The sequence below is a fragment of the Rhipicephalus sanguineus genome, chromosome 9 (assembly GCF_013339695.2).
Source record: "Rhipicephalus sanguineus isolate Rsan-2018 chromosome 9, BIME_Rsan_1.4, whole genome shotgun sequence".
Lineage (NCBI taxonomy): Eukaryota > Metazoa > Arthropoda > Arachnida > Ixodida > Ixodidae > Rhipicephalus > Rhipicephalus sanguineus.
This window is the reverse complement of record NC_051184.2, coordinates 50,318,717-50,341,161: the sequence shown is the minus strand read 5'-3', so window position 1 is coordinate 50,341,161 and position 22,445 is coordinate 50,318,717. Positions and strand designations below refer to the sequence as shown.

The 22,445-nt window shown below is 44.9% G+C and overlaps 1 protein-coding gene and 1 long non-coding RNA gene across 2 annotated transcripts; both read right to left on the bottom strand.

Annotated features, from left to right (window-relative positions):
• Positions 1 to 10,716: 10,716 nt before the first annotated feature.
• On the bottom strand, positions 10,717 to 14,267 carry LOC125756241 (uncharacterized). Its single transcript, XM_049419427.1, has 5 exons — positions 14,220 to 14,267; positions 13,918 to 14,103; positions 13,700 to 13,834; positions 11,588 to 11,752; positions 10,717 to 11,385 (listed from the first exon to the last, which is right to left on the bottom strand). The coding sequence occupies exons 1-5, from the start codon at positions 14,265 to 14,267 to the stop codon at positions 11,083 to 11,085; spliced, it is 837 nt and encodes a 278-aa protein (XP_049275384.1). The 3' UTR covers positions 10,717 to 11,082.
• Positions 14,267 to 20,856, bottom strand: LOC119405514 (uncharacterized). The gene is made up of 3 exons (XR_007417526.1): positions 20,579 to 20,856; positions 14,959 to 15,098; positions 14,267 to 14,519 (listed from the first exon to the last, which is right to left on the bottom strand). It is a non-coding gene; the product is annotated as an uncharacterized LOC119405514 (long non-coding RNA).
• Positions 20,857 to 22,445: the final 1,589 nt, after the last annotated feature.

The window sequence follows — 22,445 nt, the reverse complement described above, 5'->3', positions numbered from 1 at the left end:
ATTCATTAGCTGAGTAGGAGAGTCAGTATGACGATACTTAGAATAAATAAGTCTAACTGATTTCCGTAAGATCATCTCCGGTGCTTCGATATTTCGCTTATTACGAGAGTCCCAGACAATGGACGCATACTCAAGCTTGGGTCTCATAATTGGATGAATATGCTAGCAGTTTGACGTCAGGTGGTGTGTGCTTCAACTTGTGTCGCAAAAAGGGTAGCATATTAAACGCGGAGGCGCAAATGTCCGAAATATGAGCGTTCCAACTGAGGGTATTAGTTATCGTGGCGCCGAGGTATTTGTAATGAGTTAGCGCCGTTGGTCGTTGTGACGGTGGGCTATACGGAAGAAATGAAATGTTTTTATTTGTGCTCATGTTCATAAAGACCATTTTTCAGCATTAAGTTGCTTGTTCCACTCTTGACACCACATATGTATGTTGTGCAGGTTAGCATTCAACGAAGCTTGGCGATACCGACTTCATCCTGGATTTGGTTGCCCTGCACAGTCCATGTTGTTAGCTCGTTTTAAACAGGCCGGAAATCTAAATAAAAGCGTGCCTGGTGAAGCAGCGGAAAGATTCTCGCTTTTCCTGTGTCTCGTGGTCGCTAAACACTTTACGCTGACTGCACGTCACAGTGAAGACGTTCATGCGAGAAAGAATAGAAGCAATTATCGAAGCGTGCACTGCGCAAATTATTATTGTAGCAACGAGTGTAAGGCTGCTTCTCGTATTCTGTGAATACTTCCCCGATTTCATTGCCTAAACGGTGTCCACCGATAGAGGCGAGGGGGCTAACGGTAAACAACCTTAATATAGAATAGGTCCGTTAGAATGCGAGTAAAATAGAAGCTTTAGGATAGAATAGCTTTCCTGATGGTACAACTAGCATGCTATTACGGATTGGTTTTCTCGAAAATGAAGTGATGAATGTTGTGCGTAATAGAGAAAGGACAAAAAAAGAAGCTTCAACGCTCTTCGCCGTACATAGGAGCCTCCGTTTCGTCCTCCTTCAATTCGAACAATTCGAACCCGATTAAAGGTACGAACTAGCATTTTGGTTTGCCTAGTGTAAATAAAAAATTTTTTTGCGTGGAATCTCTTTGTGTATAACACGCACCTGTTCAATTTTATATAGTTAATCAACGCGACGAAATCTACCAATTGTTTACAAGATAGACTGAGGTTGTGCTGTTTGAGGCAGTAGAGCACTGGCTTTAAACAGGGTGGACCCAGTTTTTTTTTTTTAAAGTGCCCCGTAGTACCATAAAAATATAACAATGAAATCTACTTAAACACTCGGCAAAGGGGTTGTTTTCGGCTGCAACTACTTGACAACAATGTGAAAGGCTAAAGATAAAACACATATCGACAGAGGAGACGTATAAAAAAAGAGAAAGCTACGAAGTGCTCAGAGAGAGTCGTAAAGTGCAGCTTCAGGGGCGGCTCTAAAAATACCGCCCACAAGTCAGCTGTGCCACGCGTCACGTATTTAAAGCCCACGCCTGACCCCCCACACCCTTTGGTTTGAGGCAGTAAGTGTCACTGTGCGTGACTGGGTTGCAGTTTGACGAGATGTGCAGTTATTTACGTACGCGCTGGAATACCTGCATTGAGCCAACAGCGTTATCTATATAGGCAAGGTAAGGCGTTATTCTCGGTCGTTTTATTTCCGTCTTCCCGGGCGCCGCGTCATCAAAGATCCCCGCCCTATTTGCTCGCTCCCTATGGTCATGGTCGGCGGCTGAGTCCGAGGTCGCCGGTTTGACTCTCAGTCATCGCGGCTGCATATCTCAAGGAGCGAAACGCAAAAGCATTTCTATAGTTAGGCTTCGATAAGTCGGCAAGGACATGAGGTGGCCGAAATTAATGTGCAGTGTTACACTACATCGCGTAAATAAGCTCACTAAGCCGCTCTATTGACGGTTTAATATCGGATTGTGATCGGAAGGACACAAAATAACCACTCAGCCTATCGCAAACTAAGTTTACATGGAATCTCTTCAGTGGTGGTGAAATAATATATTATACTATATTATATGTATATATATATCGAATGTTCGCCTATAGGATTTGAAAAAAAATGGTGATTTGTTTTTTTCTTCCTCTCAGTGTTGCCTTTAGCAAATATTAGATAACGTACCTACAAAATGCTCCGTAACGGTATCTGTATATGTACCAAGTAATATGTACATTATATGTAGCAAATTACGTGTATGAAATATATCTACATTTTAACCTGTTGTAGTCAATTGTAGGTAGCATGCATTGAAAGGGAATATGCATTACGTTAGTAAAGGCATTTTTCCGTTTTCATTGTGTGCTACCTCCATGTTCACTCTATCTGTACGTACACTGGGGAGGGAAAGAAACGCGAATGGTGCGGCATCTACATTCTCTGCTGTTCGGTATTTCTTTTCAAACGATCGTAGCCTGGATGGTAATAAAAAGGCACTAGAGTCATCAATGATACAATCAATAGCCATTCTAGCATCTTTTTATGGCCACCAAGGCCAGAGCGAGATGAAAACAGCGCACCGCGCTGTTCGCGTTTCTTTCCAACCCCCCCCCCCCCCCTCCCCCCTGCACATCTACATATAGATGTACACATACAGAAATATGTATTTTAAGCTTCATGACTCTGTCATGGTATAGCCGGTTCTATACTAAAACGTACCTTCTTCAGTTCTTAAACCAATGCAGCAACTTACAGTAACTATATCTAAAAGTAGTACGTATTCAATTGTAAACATAAAAGTTTACATTCAAGAAAGACTTAACAGCGCATAAAAGACGGGACACACAAGAAAAACGCACGGATATAGCGCGCTCTCTTAAGTATGAACCAACACGTCCAAGCATCCATTTTAGATAGTCTACACAGGAGGCGGAAACTCCCTATGCCTCCCATGGGACGCGCACTCGCATGCTGATACGCTGCGGCAGCGTCGCTTCCACCACTGGCGGCTGCCGGGTTTCCAACTAGACATAATTCTCAGACAAGTCGTTTCTTTCATGAGGTAATTGGTGAGGTTATTGGTGAGAGATAAAGGGCGTGAAACCGAGAGGAGGAGGGTTGCCGCGGAACATTTCCTTTCCCACTTCTCATGCAAGCGGATGCGTTCGTGCTATCTTGCAGGTCCGCTGGCCGCTCGGGCGACGCGGCCATTCGTTAAATTTATTTAATCATTTTTTTTTCGTGTGTTGTGAAGTGAACAAACTACAGCTGACCGACATCTCAATAAGACAAAGCTCGAGCAACACAAGTAACATATAAATCGCTTTTTTTTTTAATCATACGTTTCGTACTAAAACTTCCCCACTACGAACACGTAGTGGGGAAGTGTCAATCTACAAAAGCAGCCTTAATTAACAATATGCGTATAATAAGCTAACAATAATCCCAGGATATCCGAACCAATGCTAAAATTGTTAACAGTCCCGTGCAGGTTACGTCGTGCTTGACTCAATCACGTCTGTTACGACGGCGCACATATATTTCTTACATAACTTGAGTACCAAACAAGACAGAAGTTCGGGGGAAAATGGAGGCGTGAAGGGATGAGAAATCGTTGAAAAGGGAATGCCGCTGGAGACAATGTTTCGGCAAGTTGACTTGGCTTCGCCAGGGCAGCAGCATTGCCTTGGACGAACAAAAGTCCACTTGCCAAAACGTTGGCTTCAGTGACACTTCCTGTTAAACTATTTCTGGAAGCATCAGTGAGTCCTTTACATGTATTTCAGTGTCAGTATTAGAAGTAAGCGCGCACAAAGTTTCAAACTGGCTACATGCATTTGCATGGACGGGAAGGAGCCTACAATTGCTTCACACCATTTGAATTACACGCCGAAAGTAAAAGATGAACAACTTGTGTAGCCGAACCAACACGCATTCAAGCCGTTCATTAAACGTATTTTACAAGCAGCAGGTAGGCTGCGGTCATGACGAATTAGCTTAGCGACACAGCGCCTATGTCAGTCCAGTCGGGATTGCAGAGACCTGGGTTTACTGATGTAGTCATGCAAAATGAATACCTGCTCAAATAATGGAACCAAATACTTGTGCTCACCCGTTGTCACCAGGACACCTGAAAAACCTTCACGGAACTGGAAATTCCTGGGTTAACACACCACAGAGCCGCGCGAAACATGTGATGCCCCGATTTAGCCATTTTCGTCTAATGCATGATTGACCTACTCGACTTGGCTCACTGCGGCTTTCGTGCGCTGCACGCAACATCAAATATCTTATCTTTCCCTTATTCATACTTCACACGCCAACCGAGCGAGATAACCGAGCGCGAGCCAACTTGTGATATCGCTGAGCGAGTGGCAAGGGTGAGCGGAGGCAAGCGCTACGAACACAAGTCAACCAGTTCGCAAGCTTCGCCCGATTTAAAATTCACAAGATAAGAAATAGAAAAGACAACAAAGAAAGGGCTCTTTACAGTTGAATCAAATTTCTTTATTTGTAAGAACTTGTGAAAGACAATAACTGCCAACATCCGCATCAACGTCACTTCGTTCAACTAGATCTTAGACTGCCCGGCAACCGCTACGAGCGCGCATGTTCCTTGAAACCGAAACTGGCGCTCAGTTTCTGGGGCCTGGTTTAGAGGTGAACCCGCTGATTCAAGCGCTCTATGGTACCGAGCTTCTTGACACTATGTTCCGCCCACTTTGTCGTGTCCCGCACGTTCTTTGTATATTTCTAGGTTACGAAAACATCGAAGCGGAATCAGCGAACCACGGCCGCTACTTGAAGTGGCGTTCACCATCCCGACGCCGCCGTTTTGTGGATACCGAACGTGTGTCGCCGCTAACCGTGCTTAGCGTCACCGCCAGCTGTTTCTCGCGAATGGGCGCGTCATCCACCGCATTCGAATCGCTCGCTGTATCCCTCACACGCTTTTCCCTCTGAGCATATTTCCACGACAGTGCACATGAAAACTCGCATCGATGCGGCAGAGTTCGAGCGCATCGTTAGAATGAACGACGGCCCCGCCACGGTGGTCTAGTGGTTATGGCGCTCGACTGCTGACCCGAAGGTCGCGGGATCGAATCCCGGCCGCGGCGGTTGCGTTTTCGGTGGAGGCGAAAATGTTTGAGGCCCGTGTACTTAGATTTAGGTGCACGTTAAAGAACCCCAGGTGGTCGAAATTTCCGGAGCCCTCCACTACGGCGTCTCTCATAATCATATCTTGGTTTTGGGACGTTAAACCCGAGATATTATTATTAGAATGAACGACGAAGAATACTGCAATACGAAGAGCCGTACCCCAATTTCCAAGAAACCTGTTTCCTTCGAGTAGTTGGGAAAGCAAGTTCACTTGGCTGTACCTAAATAATTGAATTTTCCATCAGATAGCGGGCCTACTTAAAACTTTACCCGAACGTAAACGTCTCTGCATAGCGCTGTGAGGAGAGTGGCAGGAGCCTTTTTTCCAAGGTCTTTTCAGTACCAGAATGGTCACGTTGTCGGCCATTTCTAAACAAAAAAATGCCCCCACCTCCCCGAAGGGAATCGTGAGGAAATGCGAATGCATTTCTTGCGCCGAGAGTACACGGCGTAGTAATTGCCTTGAGAGGCGCCCAGCCAGCGAATGGTCGAGAGTGAGGCGCGCGCTTCACTCCATTTATATATAAGTGCGAGCGAGCGGACGGGAGAGTGGGGCGCAGGGAGGAGAGAGAGTGAACGGCGAGAGAAGGAGCGGCGAAGCACTGCACCTACCCTCTCCTACGCTCTCTCCAAACACGCGGGAGCTCCGCCGAGCTCCCGCGATGCGAGCGCCCTCACTCGCCAGAGCGCGCTCCTTCACTCCACTCACTCTCCGCTACTCCGCCCACACCACCTGCTCCGGTTGCTAGGGGCGAGGATAAGCGCGCGTGCCCGCAGCTGTTGCTATGGGAGAGGGAGTGAGAGCGGCGAGATAACACCTGCCGGCGCGCGGACACCGACAGACGCCTGACATGCCCCGACTAAGAAATGCATTCGCATTTTAAAAAAAAAGACTTCGTGAAAGCCACTCTTAGTCATAGCCGGTATAGCAGAGTGGCCTCTCTCCGGCGGAGTCCGATCGGCATTCGAAAACCTAGCAAAGCGCCCATGTGGTGTTGCCGATAGTGTTGCCTAATTACACTATTCCATGTGGAGTGCTTAATATCTTGTTTGATCGCTCTGGGTCGCCTTGAACAAAGACATATGCCGCTAGCAACTATCCCCAAATGTCATCCTGAAAAATCATCGAGAGTGAAGGTGAGCAGGCATTGTAAAAATCTTTAGGACAAGAGACTTGGAACAATGACTGTAAGCTGATAGTGAAGCCGTATAACGCACAAGACTGACGGGCTTTGACGTTGTGGGTTTGCGCTCTCTCACTAACTTTGTTTACTCTTCTAAATTTCAAACTCGATCCCTCGTCCCTTTCCCCTGTACAGGGTAGCATACCGGTTATTCGAAACTGGTTAATATCTCAGGGGCGCAATCTTGTACACGTTCTGTGATAGAACGGAACGCCACGCCACGAGAGAAAAAGAGGGAGCAAACAACCGAAAGTCAAGCGCCCCGGATGAATGTGTCACGTTTTGATTATCTGCTGGGAGATTTCAGAGATAATTTCAACGAATGAAGAAATATAGAATCATTATAACTGGATGTCAATATTTTGGGGGCATTGTTTTTCAAAGCTAGAAATTGAAGAACGCGATTACTTCAACAATCTATACATGTTAATGTCTTGAGTGGGCACAAGGTGGTGTCGCAATTTCACGAAATTTTCAGTGGGGCCGCTTGTTGCCATTTTCCCAAACTGTCGGCGCGGGATTGGATTAAGCCAGACACAAAGCAGGCTAATTTGCTTCTCCGGCCTGAACGCTTACGTTTCATTCCAATACAAGTCGTCTCGATACCGTTTTACACCCGTTCTATGAGAAGGAACGGTGTCTCCGTTCGTTCTGTGCCCGTTCTTTGCCTAGCAGACGACAAAATGATTGACAGCACTGCCATTTCCGGCTGCGGTTCTCACGCCTGACCATCACCCGAGCGTCGACAAGTCCCACGCGGCGTGATAGAACGTTCTACCACAGCACGTGTGGAAAATTGAGCCCCTGCCTTTCCTTTCTCTCCTGTGTTCCATCCTTCCTTGGCCGAATGTAGCGCTTTCTAAACCTGATTACGCACACACATTGACCTCCCAGCCATGAATGGAACACGCAAAAAGCTCCACAACCTGCTTAAAGATCGGTTCTTGTAACATTACGTTATGGGCTTCGCTCGCCATGTTCTGCAGGGTGCTCACGGATTGTACCCATTGCGCAACATTAACAGGCGCCCGGTGTTCACGAAACGCTAGATGTTGTTCTACCAAAGCACAAAAAGAAAATGCCTAACCCCACTGCTTGTACGCAACGAAAAATGATAATTTTGTTTTATTAAACGTACATAAGGAGAGGTTGGCGCCAATGCGTGGCTCCATCTACTCCTCTTCTCTTGCACAATATTTGTCGTCGCGAAGTAGAATACAAACACAAAGCTATAAAAAGGCACACAGTACAACACTCACGCACTCAGTCTAAGTTCTTCAATACAAAATGTGTCCGTGTACGCTACTTGTTCTTCCAGTGGTTTGTGTGTATATATATATATATATATATATATATATATATATATATATATATATATATATATATATATATATATATATATATATATATATATATATAATATGAGCGCGATTGCTGCCATATTGCCGCCTCACTTGCCGCTGATTTCGGAATTGAGTATACTGGAAGAGGCTATAAAAGAGCAACGCCACACAATAGCGAAGCTACAACTGTTCGTTTGATGATCATTCGTTGTTATTTTTTCGTTTTTTTTTTTCTTTTTCAGAATGCAGTCGCGGGTGATGACCGCGATTCGAGTTTTGCAACCAATATCGCGAAAGAAAGTACACCTCTCAATTCGCACATCTCGAACTCCTGTAATCGCCTCAGATTCTAAGCGTGTTGCCCAACTCTTGAAGACGGCACCGACGATACCGCGACGAAGAAAAACGAGGAGGACGCGATTTAGGAGGCAGCTGTGGCCCGTAGTTGGCGCCCATTATTCGAAGAATGCGAAAAATATTGTCTCTAAGTATCGCAATCAAGCCGAAAGCTAAAATAAACGGGTGCCACAGCACCGCTATAAAAATATTGATTTACATGTACGCCTGCATGAACGACATAAAAAGTATCGACGTAATCGCGTGTGCTATGTATGCAATATACAGAGAGACAACGCTGGAATTAACGCCCTACTGCAACGTTCCGTATTACGTTCCAATGATTAGATACGTTTGTTTACGGAATTCATCACTTTTCCTATACTTTTCATACATTTTCCACATATTTCCGTAAAAATCTTATGCAATAAAACTTGCTGCTGGGCGAGTTGGTTCATACTTGCAAGGAAAGAATATTGATGCGCTCACACATAAAAACACGGGCTCAGGAGACTCGGACGAGCGCAAAGCTCCGAGTCTCCTGAGTCCTGTGTTTCTATGTGTGTGCGCATCAATATTCTTTTCTTACGCAAACGTAAGTAATTATTAGAATGGCACGCGGAGCTTTCCAGTAAACGAGATCCTCAAAGTTTCGACTATGACGCCTTTTATAGAATACACCGACTATAACAAAACAAATTTGCCATTAGTGATGTCTGAAACCAGCATCATCCCGTGACTCCGATTCCCGCGGCAAAATCTCAGAGGCCATGCGCATACATCCACCAGTACAGCCGATCCTGGTAAGCATATATACAGGGTGATCCTGCTATCTCTAAACAGAGTTTACAAATATGCTGACCCACTCAATGACGACGCGACGAAATGCATGTTGCAGTCACATTATTTTTTTTTTGTTTTCCACCTAACTGCCCAATTAGGAATGTATAATTAACAAGTTTTTCTAGCAACGACGCTGGCTGAAAAATTCAATAGGAAAGTTGCCGATCGGTTTGCAAAACCTCCAATTAGACAGCTTCTGACTCTCTATATAGGAAGTATTAACGTTTTTCTGCTTATTAGATATGCCCGCGAAATACAAAACACAAAAAAATACTACGTGCCATCCCCGCTCGCGCGCCTAGGCGCGTAGCAATTCTAATGCTCCCTAACGTTCCGCGTAGAAACGATATGCTTCCCACGCGACGCTTCATGACAGCGATGAGCAGACGCAGCGGTTATCGCTTGTGTTGCCGCGAGCAAAACGTATTCGTCGCACAGCCACCACCATCGTCGCTGGCCTGTTGAGGCAGCACACCCGGCCAAATGCTATAGTCGTTGGGACGGCGGAATAGGAAGCACTCCAATCACGGCGAACATAAGCACGCGAGCGGTCATGCCACTTGCTATTTTTTTGTTCTAAAAAGAAGGGGCGTGTCAAACAAGTAAACAAGAAAGAAGTCACGATACCACAAGCGCCGGCTAACGACGACACCATTTGTGGTGTCGTGACTTCTTTCTTGTGTCCGTGTTTGCACGCCCTGTCTTTTTAGAATGAATACTTACCAACCCGGGCTGGGCAGAGATACTCGGAAAAGTATTCCGGAATACAGATATCGAAATACATGAACCGGAAGCCTAAAATACAGATACTGAGATACATTTGTCTTTAGCGTAACGGGATATTTCGGAGATACTTTTGCAATATGACGAAAACAGTATTCCGGAATACAGATACAGCGATACAGATACTAGAATACTTCTTTTTATTTCAAAGATGCTCCTACTCCGCAAATACATTTGTAAGTGCAACATAATGGTGTAAGTAAAGTTGCAGTGCATTGAAACTTTTTAGTTTATTTGTTTATTACAGTGCCCTCAGCGCCATTAAGACATCACAGAGGGGTGGGGACGGCTTACAAAGTACATAATTAGTAATAATGCCATGATTACACATATCAATCGCAATAAAAAAGTACACTATTTCACAGTAACGGTAACAAGCATTGGGTACCGAAATCGATATGCTTGGTGACAACTAAATGGCTGTGCTAGAAATAGCATAGTTTAAGCAAATCACTCGAATCACTAATGAACACCAGTGAATTGAGAAAAAGTATACGTTTACTTTGCATATAAGATCGGCTTTACTGAGTAGGTTGCTGTGTGAGCTTCTGAAGCAGGCTGTCTTCTAGATAGCGTCGATTCGGCCACAGCACAAGGCTCGCGAAAGAAAAAAAAGTCCATCTAGTGCTGCAGACGGGCACAAATTCGTGTTATAGTGAATAAATACCGTCTTCATAACCGGATAGCACTGGAGCGCGGCGACATCTCTTCTCGGGCCATCTAGATACCGAAACACTTCCTCCCTAACGTGGGTTGCTCTGACCGCTCAGAAGCCCAAGTCGGTCCCCATCTTCGGAATCCTCAGCCGTCTGGCCCGGTCGGCGCCGGGTCAGACGACTGAGGATTCCGCTGGGCCGGTCATAATTACATACGCGCAATGGAGCCCAATATGTCGAAACTGCACAATCTAAAAATTGGCTTCCTAAAATCACGTTCTTTGGGGGTGAGAGGGTGTAAGCCCTCCCAAGTCGCTTCTACAAGCTCTCTAAACAGACGTGGAATAAGGGACAGCTGCTCAGAGCGCCCCATCAGAAACTAAAGCAAGAACTCGTCGCCTGGGCCGAAAGGGTCACTCTTCAATAAAGGTGTCACCACCACCGTGGCTACACTCTAAATATGGTAACCTATGCAAAGGTGAACTTTTTCACATTTTTGTGCACCTATAACCTAAAAGTTACATAAGTGTAACCTTTACATTTGTAACCTTTCTAATGGTTACAAAATTAAAGGTTAAATCTTGTTTATATAGGTTACACCCTTTTCTTTCGGAATGTAACCTTTGCAAAGGTATACAGCAATCGAAAAGACATAGGTTACTTTCAAAACGTCCTTTATTAAAATGTCCTTCGTGCTTTCTCAAGGACTCAAAAGGCAACTCTCATATATGCTGCAATGTGACCTGTATACAATATAATATCCAACCAGCAAAACGGTGCACAAAACCAAGACGAACAAAAATATCAGTGGAGTACAAGGTTAGCACACATTCTTCTTTCTCAAGAGCAAAAGAAGATTCCTCAGGCGGTTTGTGAGCAGTCCACGAGGCACGGGTGTGTCCGGCAAGGCAATCTTTTGCAGCAGGACAAGGACTGGTGAGAAAGCAGGCGGGTACTCAAGATTTTTGATGTAATATGTCAGCAGGCAAAAAATGAGGGCCCGCTCTATATTTCTATTAGCTATCCGGATTATTTGCTCAGCGCTTCCAGCGTAAACGCAAGTGTGTTCAGGACAGGTATACACATGGGGTGCAGTGATTTGCACGTCATCCGGTAGAGCCATCTGTGAAATATCACAATAGCACCATTAAGAAACAGCACGGCAAAAATTCTTTCTCAGCATACTCAAGTGAGATTCGTAAAAAAACAAGAATTTGGAGCATTCTTATATTACTGTGATAATTAAAGCGAATTTCAAATTGTGAGAAAGCGCTTGATGCAACAGTAATTGATAAGTGTATGCATCTAGTAATCATTCCACAAACCTCGTTGATAAGCGTGTGCCTTGAATGGCCTTGCAAGTGCTTGACGATGTCGATGAATGTGCATTCACGTTGTTCTTTGCATGAAAACGCTTCCGACACTGCTCTTAGCTTTCTCTCCAGGTCACCAATGCTGCTTTTAAACCTAAGCTCGACTTCGATGCAAAGCTGGAGAAAAACAGTAAAGATAAAGCAAGAGTGATGATTAATATTAACGACAAAATAAAGCTTTCTTTCTGATATCCCTCATGATATGAGGACGTAAAGCAATACAATATTAATTTCGACCATTTAATAACAATTATTACTGGATAAGTGCACTGGTCCCCCTCACGAATCGAGATTTGGAGCAACAAAATGTTAGTTTTGGAGCAGTTTGGAGCACCTAAATATGCATTTCGGAGCACTTAGTTACTGTATGCACACTGCTTAAGACTATTTCAATACTTAGATTTCCAAGCATAGCTCCAAACAGTACTGGCATGCTCCAGAGCGATACTCCTGTGCCTTTAAATTTAAAAAAGAAGGTAACTAATTTGTTTCTTCTCAGCTGAAATAATAACAACCAGCCTGTTCAGAGAGCCTGCACGTTTTTGGTGTTTGATTGAGGAAGGTGCCAAGACCTTGGTTTATACATCTCGTGAAGTTTTCAAGCTAGGCCATATTATTTTAGAGCATGGGCGTAACGAAACTAAAGAAAACATTTTTATATATGGGATCCCTGTTGAACAAATAAGGTGCTTTTTTTGCTAGGATGCCAATGAATGCGTGATGTTCTGCTGTGCTGAATACCAATGAGGCTCTCAGTTCTGCATTTTGCTGGAATCTTTTTGCATAGAGCATTTTCGTTTCCAGTTTTCCTTCAGAATACGGAAGGGCTATTCCAAGTTTACAGCATGTGGATTACCGCAAGATCAATATGCGCGACAGACAAAGGACCATGCACTACGGCTGCGTTATGCTCGAGGCTACTTTTGTGCCAAAAATGACATGGATCATTCGCTAGACGACCTTGAGCGCGAGAGTATATGTCCTCGGCGCACGCGACCTCTAGCACTGTGCGGGTGTTCACGTCGAATATTCCGACTATCGCATACTAGATATACCATGGCCTCCGAGATTAGCCGATCTCAGGGGTCATGGTAGCGCGGCCACTCGCGGCCAGGCAAAAAGGGGGCGGCCTGGCTTGCAATGATGCACCGAGAACGCTCTGCCTGAGCGCTACAGCCGAAACGACCTCGCGCTTTCTCCTGCATGTAAAGTAATGCATCGACGACGGCACGGCCTCGTAGGCCGCCATCACGTCGCCCTTTCCCTCTATCATCGCGATTCGAATGATTCGTCCGCTCACTATTTGAGTATTCGCGCACCCACAGCAAGACGTAGTCGTATACAGAACACATTGCTTCAAAATAGTGTGAGATTAGGCGCACTGGTGACGCCAAATACAGCTTAGAATGACAAAAACCTCAGCTTAAACACGAGTCCACATACGTTTCATGTAGATGAACACGTGCTGTCACGCATAAACCGTTTTTATTGATCAAGTGCGCAAATATACCGCCTGCGCGGAATCAATCGACCCGTAAAACAAAACATTTAGTTAGAAGAGGTTGGCTTGTGCACGACTCGTGAGCTCCTTCCGAAGCTGTTTTTTTTTGCTCCATGGTTCTGCATGGCGGAGCACACTACGGCAACAAGATTCACAGGCCGTGCGATTGCAAAACGTCTTAAGTAGCAAAGGAGAATTTCGATAACTGAGAGCACAACTTACTCAGCCGCTTCTGATACACGTGACGTCTGCAGAGCACTAATATATTGACGCATCTGTTTCGCGCTGTCGCTAATCTTGGTCATGACTTCCGAGATCAGGCTGCGCATGCCGTCTCGGAGGCAACGTTTCGGTGCATTTAGGCAATAAATCGCGCTCCTTTATCACGATGGTAGAGAAAATCTCGCTTGGCGCAATTCGACGCGAGAGTAGGATCGGAATTTACAGAATTCACAGTTTTATATATCAGTAACCTGCTATTCCGTGCAGCAGAATATTAGAAAATGCCGGCATGCATTCTTTGCCATGCACTCTTTGAGACTCGGAAATAGACTTGCACTTACAATTTCTTCTAGCAAGAAATACTGGGGCAGTGGATCATCATGGCTTTTGCAGCGTTCTTCGTACGTCACTTTAAGGAGGGCCTGCATCCTTTCTGTGTCAAGCGTCACGGCGCTCAAATGGGTCGCTTTTAAGGCCTGAAACACATTGAAAGAAAGAAAGTGACTACGAGTTACCAATGTTCAAAACTATGTAATCTAAATTGCACATGCAAACAAACCTGTAGCTCGGCAACAGCATTCTCCTTTGTGATCTCAGTGGTGGGTGAAAGAACAGTGACATGCGCTCTTTTCGATTTTCTGTGATTCCGCACCTTTCGAGCCACAGTCAGCCTCTTGATGAATAGGCTCTGAAAGAAATTAAATATGCTTGCGACCTCCAAATTAAAAACTGTTTTTTGTTCTACCTAAAGTGGCACATATTTAATAGTCATATGCACTCTAAAGACATTAACTTAGAACAGCTAGCACCACCAAATTTGCTGCATTAGTTCTTTGAGGAAGTAAAAATGAAACAGAGCACACTTGTAAACCTTTGAATGCCAATGAAGGACAAGGTGTGCTCTGACATGAACCAGTGAAGCGAACAGAACTGCCTACAACGATTGGAATAAAAAGTATACTCTCATTTGAAAGGAGCATCAGCTTGTTATACACAGCGCTTTTCAGAGTACTTACATAAACATGGGTCCTCGTAGCCAAAAGGTGCTCTTCAGGCTCATCCCACAACATCATTGGGTATTTCGCGGCGAGTGCTTCACCAAGGACTTTGTACATTGAGCGACGCTCCCCTTTGTTCCCAGTGGTAATGAGATTATTCTCACTAAAAGAAAAAAAGATGCAGATCCTTCTATCCCTCGCCACAGAAAGATGATGCACAATATCAGCAAGGACCACTGATATAACAGAGTAGCACTTGCGACTTAATTCAAGGTTTAATCGCATGCTGGCGCTATGATGTACCTTTTTCCGCATTCGAGAATACATGTGATATCTGAAAAACACAGCGCGAGCACCTGCCCATGCACTGTTAGAAGCTCCACCGTGCATTATCCAAACCAGTGGCTCATGCAAACTTTCTGAATGGCTACAGAGCCATTCAGGAATGCGTAACCAGTAACTTTGTAACCAAGGTTGTAACTAACCATATGACTTAAGCTGCGTGCTGTGGTGTATCTTTAGATCTAAAATTAAGATCTGTGAACTCAATCTAAGACAGCGAAATAGAACAGCATGGTTCAACAGCGAAGAGGAAAACTTACTCCAGAAACAAGGTCAATTCTGCGCGTAGCTGCCGGGAAAGTTTTTTTTGCAGCCTTTCTGAAACTGCTTTTCCTTGCAGGACAGGCTGAACGCTGTCAGAGAATTCTGGCATATTGTGAAGGAGCCAGTCATGAAATTCCTAAGCAGAAAGAAAACAAGCTTTATTCACAAGGGATCTCTCACACCAAGTACATGCTGCATTTTATTCGCATGAAGCAACGATAGGAATAAAAGGCGCCAAAATCACAGGCATTACAAGAAAGGTGACTCATGGATACATTTGTGACAGCATAAACGACATCATTTCTGGCGTAAGTATAAAGTGGCCAGGGATACAAAAGCAGTTCAGGTTTAATCACAACACTGTGCGGTGTCTTCAGCAGCACAAATGCATTCAGCCGTTGTGAATAGCTCACTTTGGCTAAGACCAGAAGAGAGATGAAAGTCTTGCCTAACCAAGGTACAATTGTTTCTATTTCGCCAAACATCGGAACCTCATTTTGTTGAAATACAACCACATCAGAAACAGAGATTTTGACACCAGAGACAAAGGCAGAGTGCATGGACATAGCTGTCAGGCCAATAGCACAAGGGTCCAGTCCAGATGGCAAAAAAGCCGACGTCAAGCACACTGGTGCACCTACATCTGTTGCAGTGACACTTTCCGTAGCCACCAGCTTGGGCTGACGAGGCCCCTCCCACAAGTCATTGGACATTCTCATCTGATAGTAATTGGCAACAGATAATGGAATGTTTTTGAAATTCCAGAACTTTTTTGATTTCGGAAGAGCATTTTTACTTTCAAATCGCATGGTCCAATGGTGGTGGGAAGGACCAAATCTCCGTATTTGAGAAACCATATGCACCAGCATGTGCAGTTTCGGTTTGAATGAATCAGAACCATATAGTTGCACAAAAAGCTCGTTATGGCGCGCTACCATGCATTCAATGTCCCTCAGTGCATCTGGCGAGATAACAGGAGAAATGAATAATTGTGTGATGACGCACAGCAGCCGAAAACATTCGCAATGAGGATCTTGTGCAGCCTCTTCAGGCATATATCCATCGATAATAATGAGAAAATGCAGAAGTAGTATTAAACTGGAGCTTGCCGAACATGGAAAGCTGAAGTCTGACTCAAAGCTCCGGGGGTAATCACTTTTACTGACATGTCTATGAAAGCAGAACTGTGACAAGGCAGCATTCAGTTCGCTGAAACTCATCCACATTGCCTCCCTGACAACAAACTTACTGAACAATGCCACCTCCAGAGGAACGACCCCCTCTAACAGAATGTGCATTGGGTCATATAGCAAGTCTGTGAGGACTGAGAAATTAGCGATTTCCGCAAGGACAGATCTTGACTTAATTCCGCACTGTGCTGACAATTCAGTACGGTCCTTTTTTGAAGTTGCTGCCTCAAGCGCTTGCAAATCCTCTTGGTACTGGGACTCTGTACGTAGTGGGCATTGTATTTCATAATGAAAGTTATGAAAATCAGTTGTAGGAACTTTGCAGGTCCGGCACGCCAAACGGACATTCTTACTGAAGCTTTCTTTAAAGCCTGCTATATTGTGGCATGCCAAGGAGTCCCCAACATAGGCGAGCAAAAAACCAAAAAAGACTTCTTTACCAGAGGCAGTCTTTAGTGCACAGCCACTTTGGAGTGAATTTAACGTGGAAACAAAGTCTTGAAGGAGCAAATGCTTTGCTTCTTGTGATTTAAGCGCACTTGCTTTTCCCACTCCAAGTAAGAATATGCTGGCTACTTTGGATCTTTCTGACGGCGGAATGTTAACAAAAGAGACATAAAACACAGTTAGCTTGCCTCTACGGCCTCTTTTCATGCCTAGAGGATTGGTCAATTCAATATCATCGCTGTACAAAAGCATCACAATAGTGTTCATCTGATGAGAACTTGCAATTGGGTGCATTTGAAAACGTGTTCCGTCAGTGAAATCTCTTAGCAACGCATCATTTGACGTCTCCAATGCACACTGAAAGAGGCGCGCATAGCTCGGGTGATGTAGCAAGTTCTCAATCAGTCTCTTCAGTGGCACAAAGTAACCTTTCTCACCATGCCGAAGTTTCACTTCCTCTGCTGGAACATAAATTCCTTGAGAAGCATATAGTGCCTTTCTTGATCTGTCATTTTCAACTGCAGACACATTAACGGATGTTCCAGCAGTCGATAAAATATCTTTTACCCCCGCAACAACTGCATCGACTCCCCCTATCGGACATCGATAGTGCGACTCAAGCTGTCTCGCCAGACATGAGAGCTTTGTGAGGATATCTGTACTAGAAAAATCGTCTACCGCATTGTGCACATCATTCTCGGCATACCCTGATGCTGCATCGAACGAGGCACTGCATACATTTTCGGCCGTAGAAACAAATGTCTGCGTCTGAGCCGGGAACACGCTCGGTTGCTTTTTAAGACTACTGTGAATGCCACAGTCATTGATTTGAGATGATGCGCATCCGCTGTCCGTATGCAGTTTGTACTGCGCCATGTTCAGGAATCTCTTTCTGCACCTTGTGCATATCAAATCAACCTTGCTCAGGTGCAGTTCCCGTACATGTCTCACAAAGGTGTAAAAATATCTGGTGGTAAATGTACACGCTGAACATGTGTGTTTGCCGACCTTGCCGGCTTTTGAAGACCGAGGTGCTTCACTGACGCTTTCCCGCGGTGCTGAGGTGGAAGGAATTTCTTGCGACACCCCTGCAAACACCGACGACACTAACTGTACACACGTGCAGCAAAATCCCTCTCTCTCTCTCTATCTTCATGTACATTTTTACACACACACACACACACATATATATATATATATATATAATATATATATATATATATATATATATATATATATATATATATACATACGGCTTTAAAGTCCTAAAACGGTATCATTACAAGCGGCGATGTGGGAAATCTCATTCTCCACGGTTGCCACGTAACAGGCCCGTAGCCAGAGGGGTGCCCCCCCCCCCCCGAAATTCTAATGGTTGTATGTGTTTTACCGAAAATTAATAAAAATGGGTGTTGTACAAGGCTTTCCGAAAGTGCCTCCCTCTTCCCGAAAAAATTTCCTGGCTACGGGCCTGCCACATAATATGCAATAGCTATACCTTCGAACAGTTTCATGCAAACCATAACTAAATGGAACGAAAGTACACCATTCAGTTTATAGAAACGACAGCTCTACTTCATAAGCAATGCATTAGTGAGAAGGCAACGGTAACAAGCACTGTTCGGTGGTTCTTAATATTATTGGTTCCTTATAATATGGTTCTTAAGTGGTTAATTCGTAATAATATTACTCCTTGAAGAAAAATAGGCAATATACTAACACGCCACCGTCTACTATTTGCCGTTATGCTACGCGTGTGTTTGCAAGGAATGACTAGTGGGTTGCAGCACAATTTACCTTCATGGCAAGCGACGCCAGGCTGTTCCTCAAGGTCTAGCTCATGTTCTGATACGTCTGATAATGGATGGTCTTCCGAAAACATTGTCTCATCTGCAATGAAAAGTTGCGAACAAATAACCGATTTAATGCCTGCCAAGGCACTCTATGCAGTGGTTCCTTGTAACGCACTATCCTCGTTAGCCATGCTCTTGTGGTTTTGTATATAGCTATATGTGTTCATGAATTATGCGCCAGGGAGTGGTCAGAATAACTTTTAATGTGCAGCGGCGTCAAAAATTTAATAAAACACTTCACCGCCTTATGCTGTTTAGACATCTGCACTAAATAACTTATCATGTATCCAATACCGGATCAGTAATTGCGACGTTTTGGAACAGAGTTCCGTTTTCAAAGCTGCGATTTCAGAAGCATCAACTGCATAAGCCACTGGTAAAATGCCCATAGATCAAAGTTTTTGACGCGTCTTCATTCTTACAGTGATACGTAGTACTAGAAAACATGCAAGGTTACGTGGTATTGGCCTACGGTGCTGAACTATTAAAAATCAAAATTTCTATCGTGCGATTTCTGTTTCGGCAGGCAAACGTGGCTTCGGTGTGAAATTCGATGCATCGATCACGCGAGACATGAAACGGTTTCAGTATAATCACTGAATACGTACGCACGTCACAAACTTCACTGATGGCTCGAGAGGGCCATAACGTGATTAAGGTTTTGCGAAATTAGAAGTTGCTAAGGGCACCCTAAATCTGGCGTTTGGGCTTACTCTCCCTACTGCACTGGCACCTTAGTCGAACGGGCTGGCTTAAATGTTCAACTAAGCATGGACTGCGCAGTGGCCACACAAATACGATTATTCGTGCCCGCAGTTGGCCTCTGAAAGGTTGCGACACATAACTCAATGCACAAGGAGCGAGATGCGCAGAGATTTCGAGAAATCATGTCAAATAAACTCCGGCGCCGTAAAACGAAGCGTGCGCATTCGCGACCATGCGAAAGCATACAGAAACAAGCCATAGGAAGAGGGAGAGGCAGCAAAATAAGAACTTTTTTTTTTGGACAAACAAACATTCTAATAATCATCATATCTGGGGTTTTACGTCCCAAAACAAGATATGATTATTAGGGACACCGCAGTGGAGGGCTACGGAAATTTCGACCACCTGGTGTTTTCTAACATGCACTGACAACGTACACGGGCTTCTACCATTTCGCTTCCACCGAAATGCGACCGCCGCGGCCGGGGTCGTACCTGCGACCTGCGGGTAGGCAGCCGAGCACCGTACCCACAGAACCGCCGCGGCGGACAGAAAAAAAAATTCCAAGTGTGCTGCGCCCACTAACCTTTCGAGTGCTCAGGCTGCGCGCTCTGCGTAGGCACTTCAACAACTCCACTTCCTTGTTCTGTACCACCTACGTAGAATACACAATGAAATAAGAGACAGAATCGTGTCGTAACAAAACGTAAAATTCTGTCACGCTATCGATGCCGTCTGCACAATATGGTGCGCTGAACCCTCAGACAACCAGTTTCGTTTATGTGTTGCATAAAGCATAATTCTGTGGCACCACACATTAAGTATATTCACTCGTGCCCCAAGCGTATCGTCAAAAGCTTACGGCGCAGAACTCACTTCACAAGTACAGAAAGCACGCACAGAGTTCTAGAACTCTGGTTTAAAATATTGATGCCGCAGCCATGCACTGGAAGATTGCGCATTTATGACTACACGAAAACCCGTAATCACCGCTGCGCACGAGCACACATGAGAAGGCGATATTTATTTGGAGAAGGATAATCACCCTACTTTTCAAAGATAGCACATGACAACATGACGCAGTTGCGCTGGTACTCTGCTATAAAAAGGAGCACAGATAGCACATAAGTCGACAAAAATATCTCTCTACACTGTGTCGCGAGCAATAGGTCAGTCATGCGCAATGATAAACTGACTAAAACTCATATATATATATATATATATATATATATATATATATATATATATATATATATATATATATATATATATATATATATACAGCTAAGACAAGCACTCTAACAACAAAATCCACAAACGAGGCCGCTCTTACCAGCTGAGAAAGGTCCCGATTTGACAAGTATTGAAATCAGGAAGACCTCACATGCCGTCAAAGTGTATCTGAAACAAAAGCCACTTACCCAAGTCAGTTATTCGGCCATGAGCCGCTGGGCAGTGGTTGCAGTAGTCGCAACGAATGGCGTTTGCTGTGGAGTCGTCCGGTGAACAAAAAACGACGTAACGCCGACAATCACAAGGAGTTTCGTTGCAGCTGCCACGCAGCACACCCCACATGTCTTTGCTGCTCAGCGGCATCACCGGTTTCACGCAACGCACACAATCCCAAGGAAGCGAATTGGAAACAAAGTTTGCAAGCGCCGCCAGAAAATGGCGTGCCTCACGCGTGCTGCCCGGGCGATTCGGCCATTCGGCGCTGCACGCTGCATGCTATGCACGCGGTGCGCATGCGCTGCGCCTGTCGTGGCGGCCCCTTCCCGCGGTCTAGACTTCATGGCGCCGAACGCAGCCGACCGCCAAGCGGAGGAGAACCCGCGCTTGCGGCTGCGGTATACTTTCACCATGCTTTTACCCTTTCTTTCTTTTTTGGCGAGGGACGCGGTGAGGAAGTGTACACATAAGTTACAGCGTTGTTCATAGGTTACTACGGACAGGTTACACTGCGCTTTTCGCGCTGGTAACGTATGCATTGCTCGAAATGTGGATTTTGTAACTTTTAGGCACCGCAAAATAACGAAAACATGAAAATAAACTCCTTTGTAACCTTTATTTCATAAGTTACTCACGCCCAAAAGTTACATTATAGGTAACCGTATTTAGAGTGTACCAGCACCCATTTCAGCAAGCCGGGACAGGCGAAGTCACCTCGGGCGGTGGGGGAGCCTGGTACCACAAAAGACCGTTTCACGCTTGTGATCAGTTAGGAACGCACCCTGACCCGCTGGAGAGGCGGCTGAAAGCGCGACAAAGATAGCCATCTTCTAGTCACTTCCGCCGCAACTATGGGGACTGCTTTTAGAAGTGCCGCCGCTTTGAGAACTGAACGCACGCGAAGCATTGTAAAGCCTCTGTTCCAAGGCGGTATCCACGCGGGGGGAAACCAAGTAAAGGTTTGCCACCCGAAAAAAACTAGGCGAGCTGCACTGGCCTTGAGAGACATCGACTTTCGTCGGCAGAGGCCGACAACACCGCCTCCGCGATTTTGCCGTCTGCGGCGTCGCGCGCTTTACCATATGGGCCATTCTGTGCTTGAGGGGAAACCATCGCTGCCCTTTCTGTCGGCAACCGGCGGCGCGCCTTTCCTTTTCTTGGCACAAAAACAAATGAAAAAAAGACCGTCAAACCCCCTCCCCCTGGAAACACGCGTCAACTCATTTCCGACAAAAAGATAATGTAACGAGATACCCGTGTCCTGCATTGTATCGCGATACAAGCGATACATCGTAAAAGTATTTCACTACTGAGATACAAATATATTTTTCAAATGTATCTCGATACAGAAATACAGATATTCAAAAGTATCTCGGAAATACTATCGCGATACTGCCCAGCCCTGTTACCAACTAGCTCAGCTCTCTGTTATTCTAATATTCTTTTTTTTTGCATTTGGCGGGCATCTGTATTAAGCAGAAAAACACTAATAATTAATAGATATAAAGATAGAAACGGTCTAATCAGACATTTTGCTAGCCATTCTACAACTTTCTCATTGGAAATTTTTGCCCAGCTCCGTTGCTTCAAAAGTTAGTTATCTAAAATTTCTGATTAGGCAATTAAGTAGAAAACAAAAATAGTGTGACCTACTTCATGCAATAGCCGTCAGCATACATATGGTCGAGTCGTCATAGAGTGTGTCGGCATATTTTTAAACTCCGGCTAGAGATAGCGGGGGAACGCTGTATGCTTGACAAGAAATTGAGAAAAATTCCCGCAAACAGGATTCCAGTGGGCACTAATCGCACTAAAAAACACAGCACCGTGTTTGTCTCC

Bases quoted from the DNA above. Each gene is read 5' to 3' on its own strand.
- LOC125756241 (XM_049419427.1), bottom strand. From the start codon at position 14,267: ATGTCAGAGCACACCTTGTCCTTCATTGGCATTCAAAGGTTTACAAGT. The intron at 13,835-13,917 runs GTTTGTTTGCAT...AATGTGTTTCAG, and splicing joins ATGCTGTTGCCGAGCTACAG to GCCTTAAAAGCGACCCATTT. The intron at 11,386-11,587 runs GTTTGTGGAATG...GATATTTCACAG, and splicing joins GGCACACGCTTATCAACGAG to ATGGCTCTACCGGATGACGT.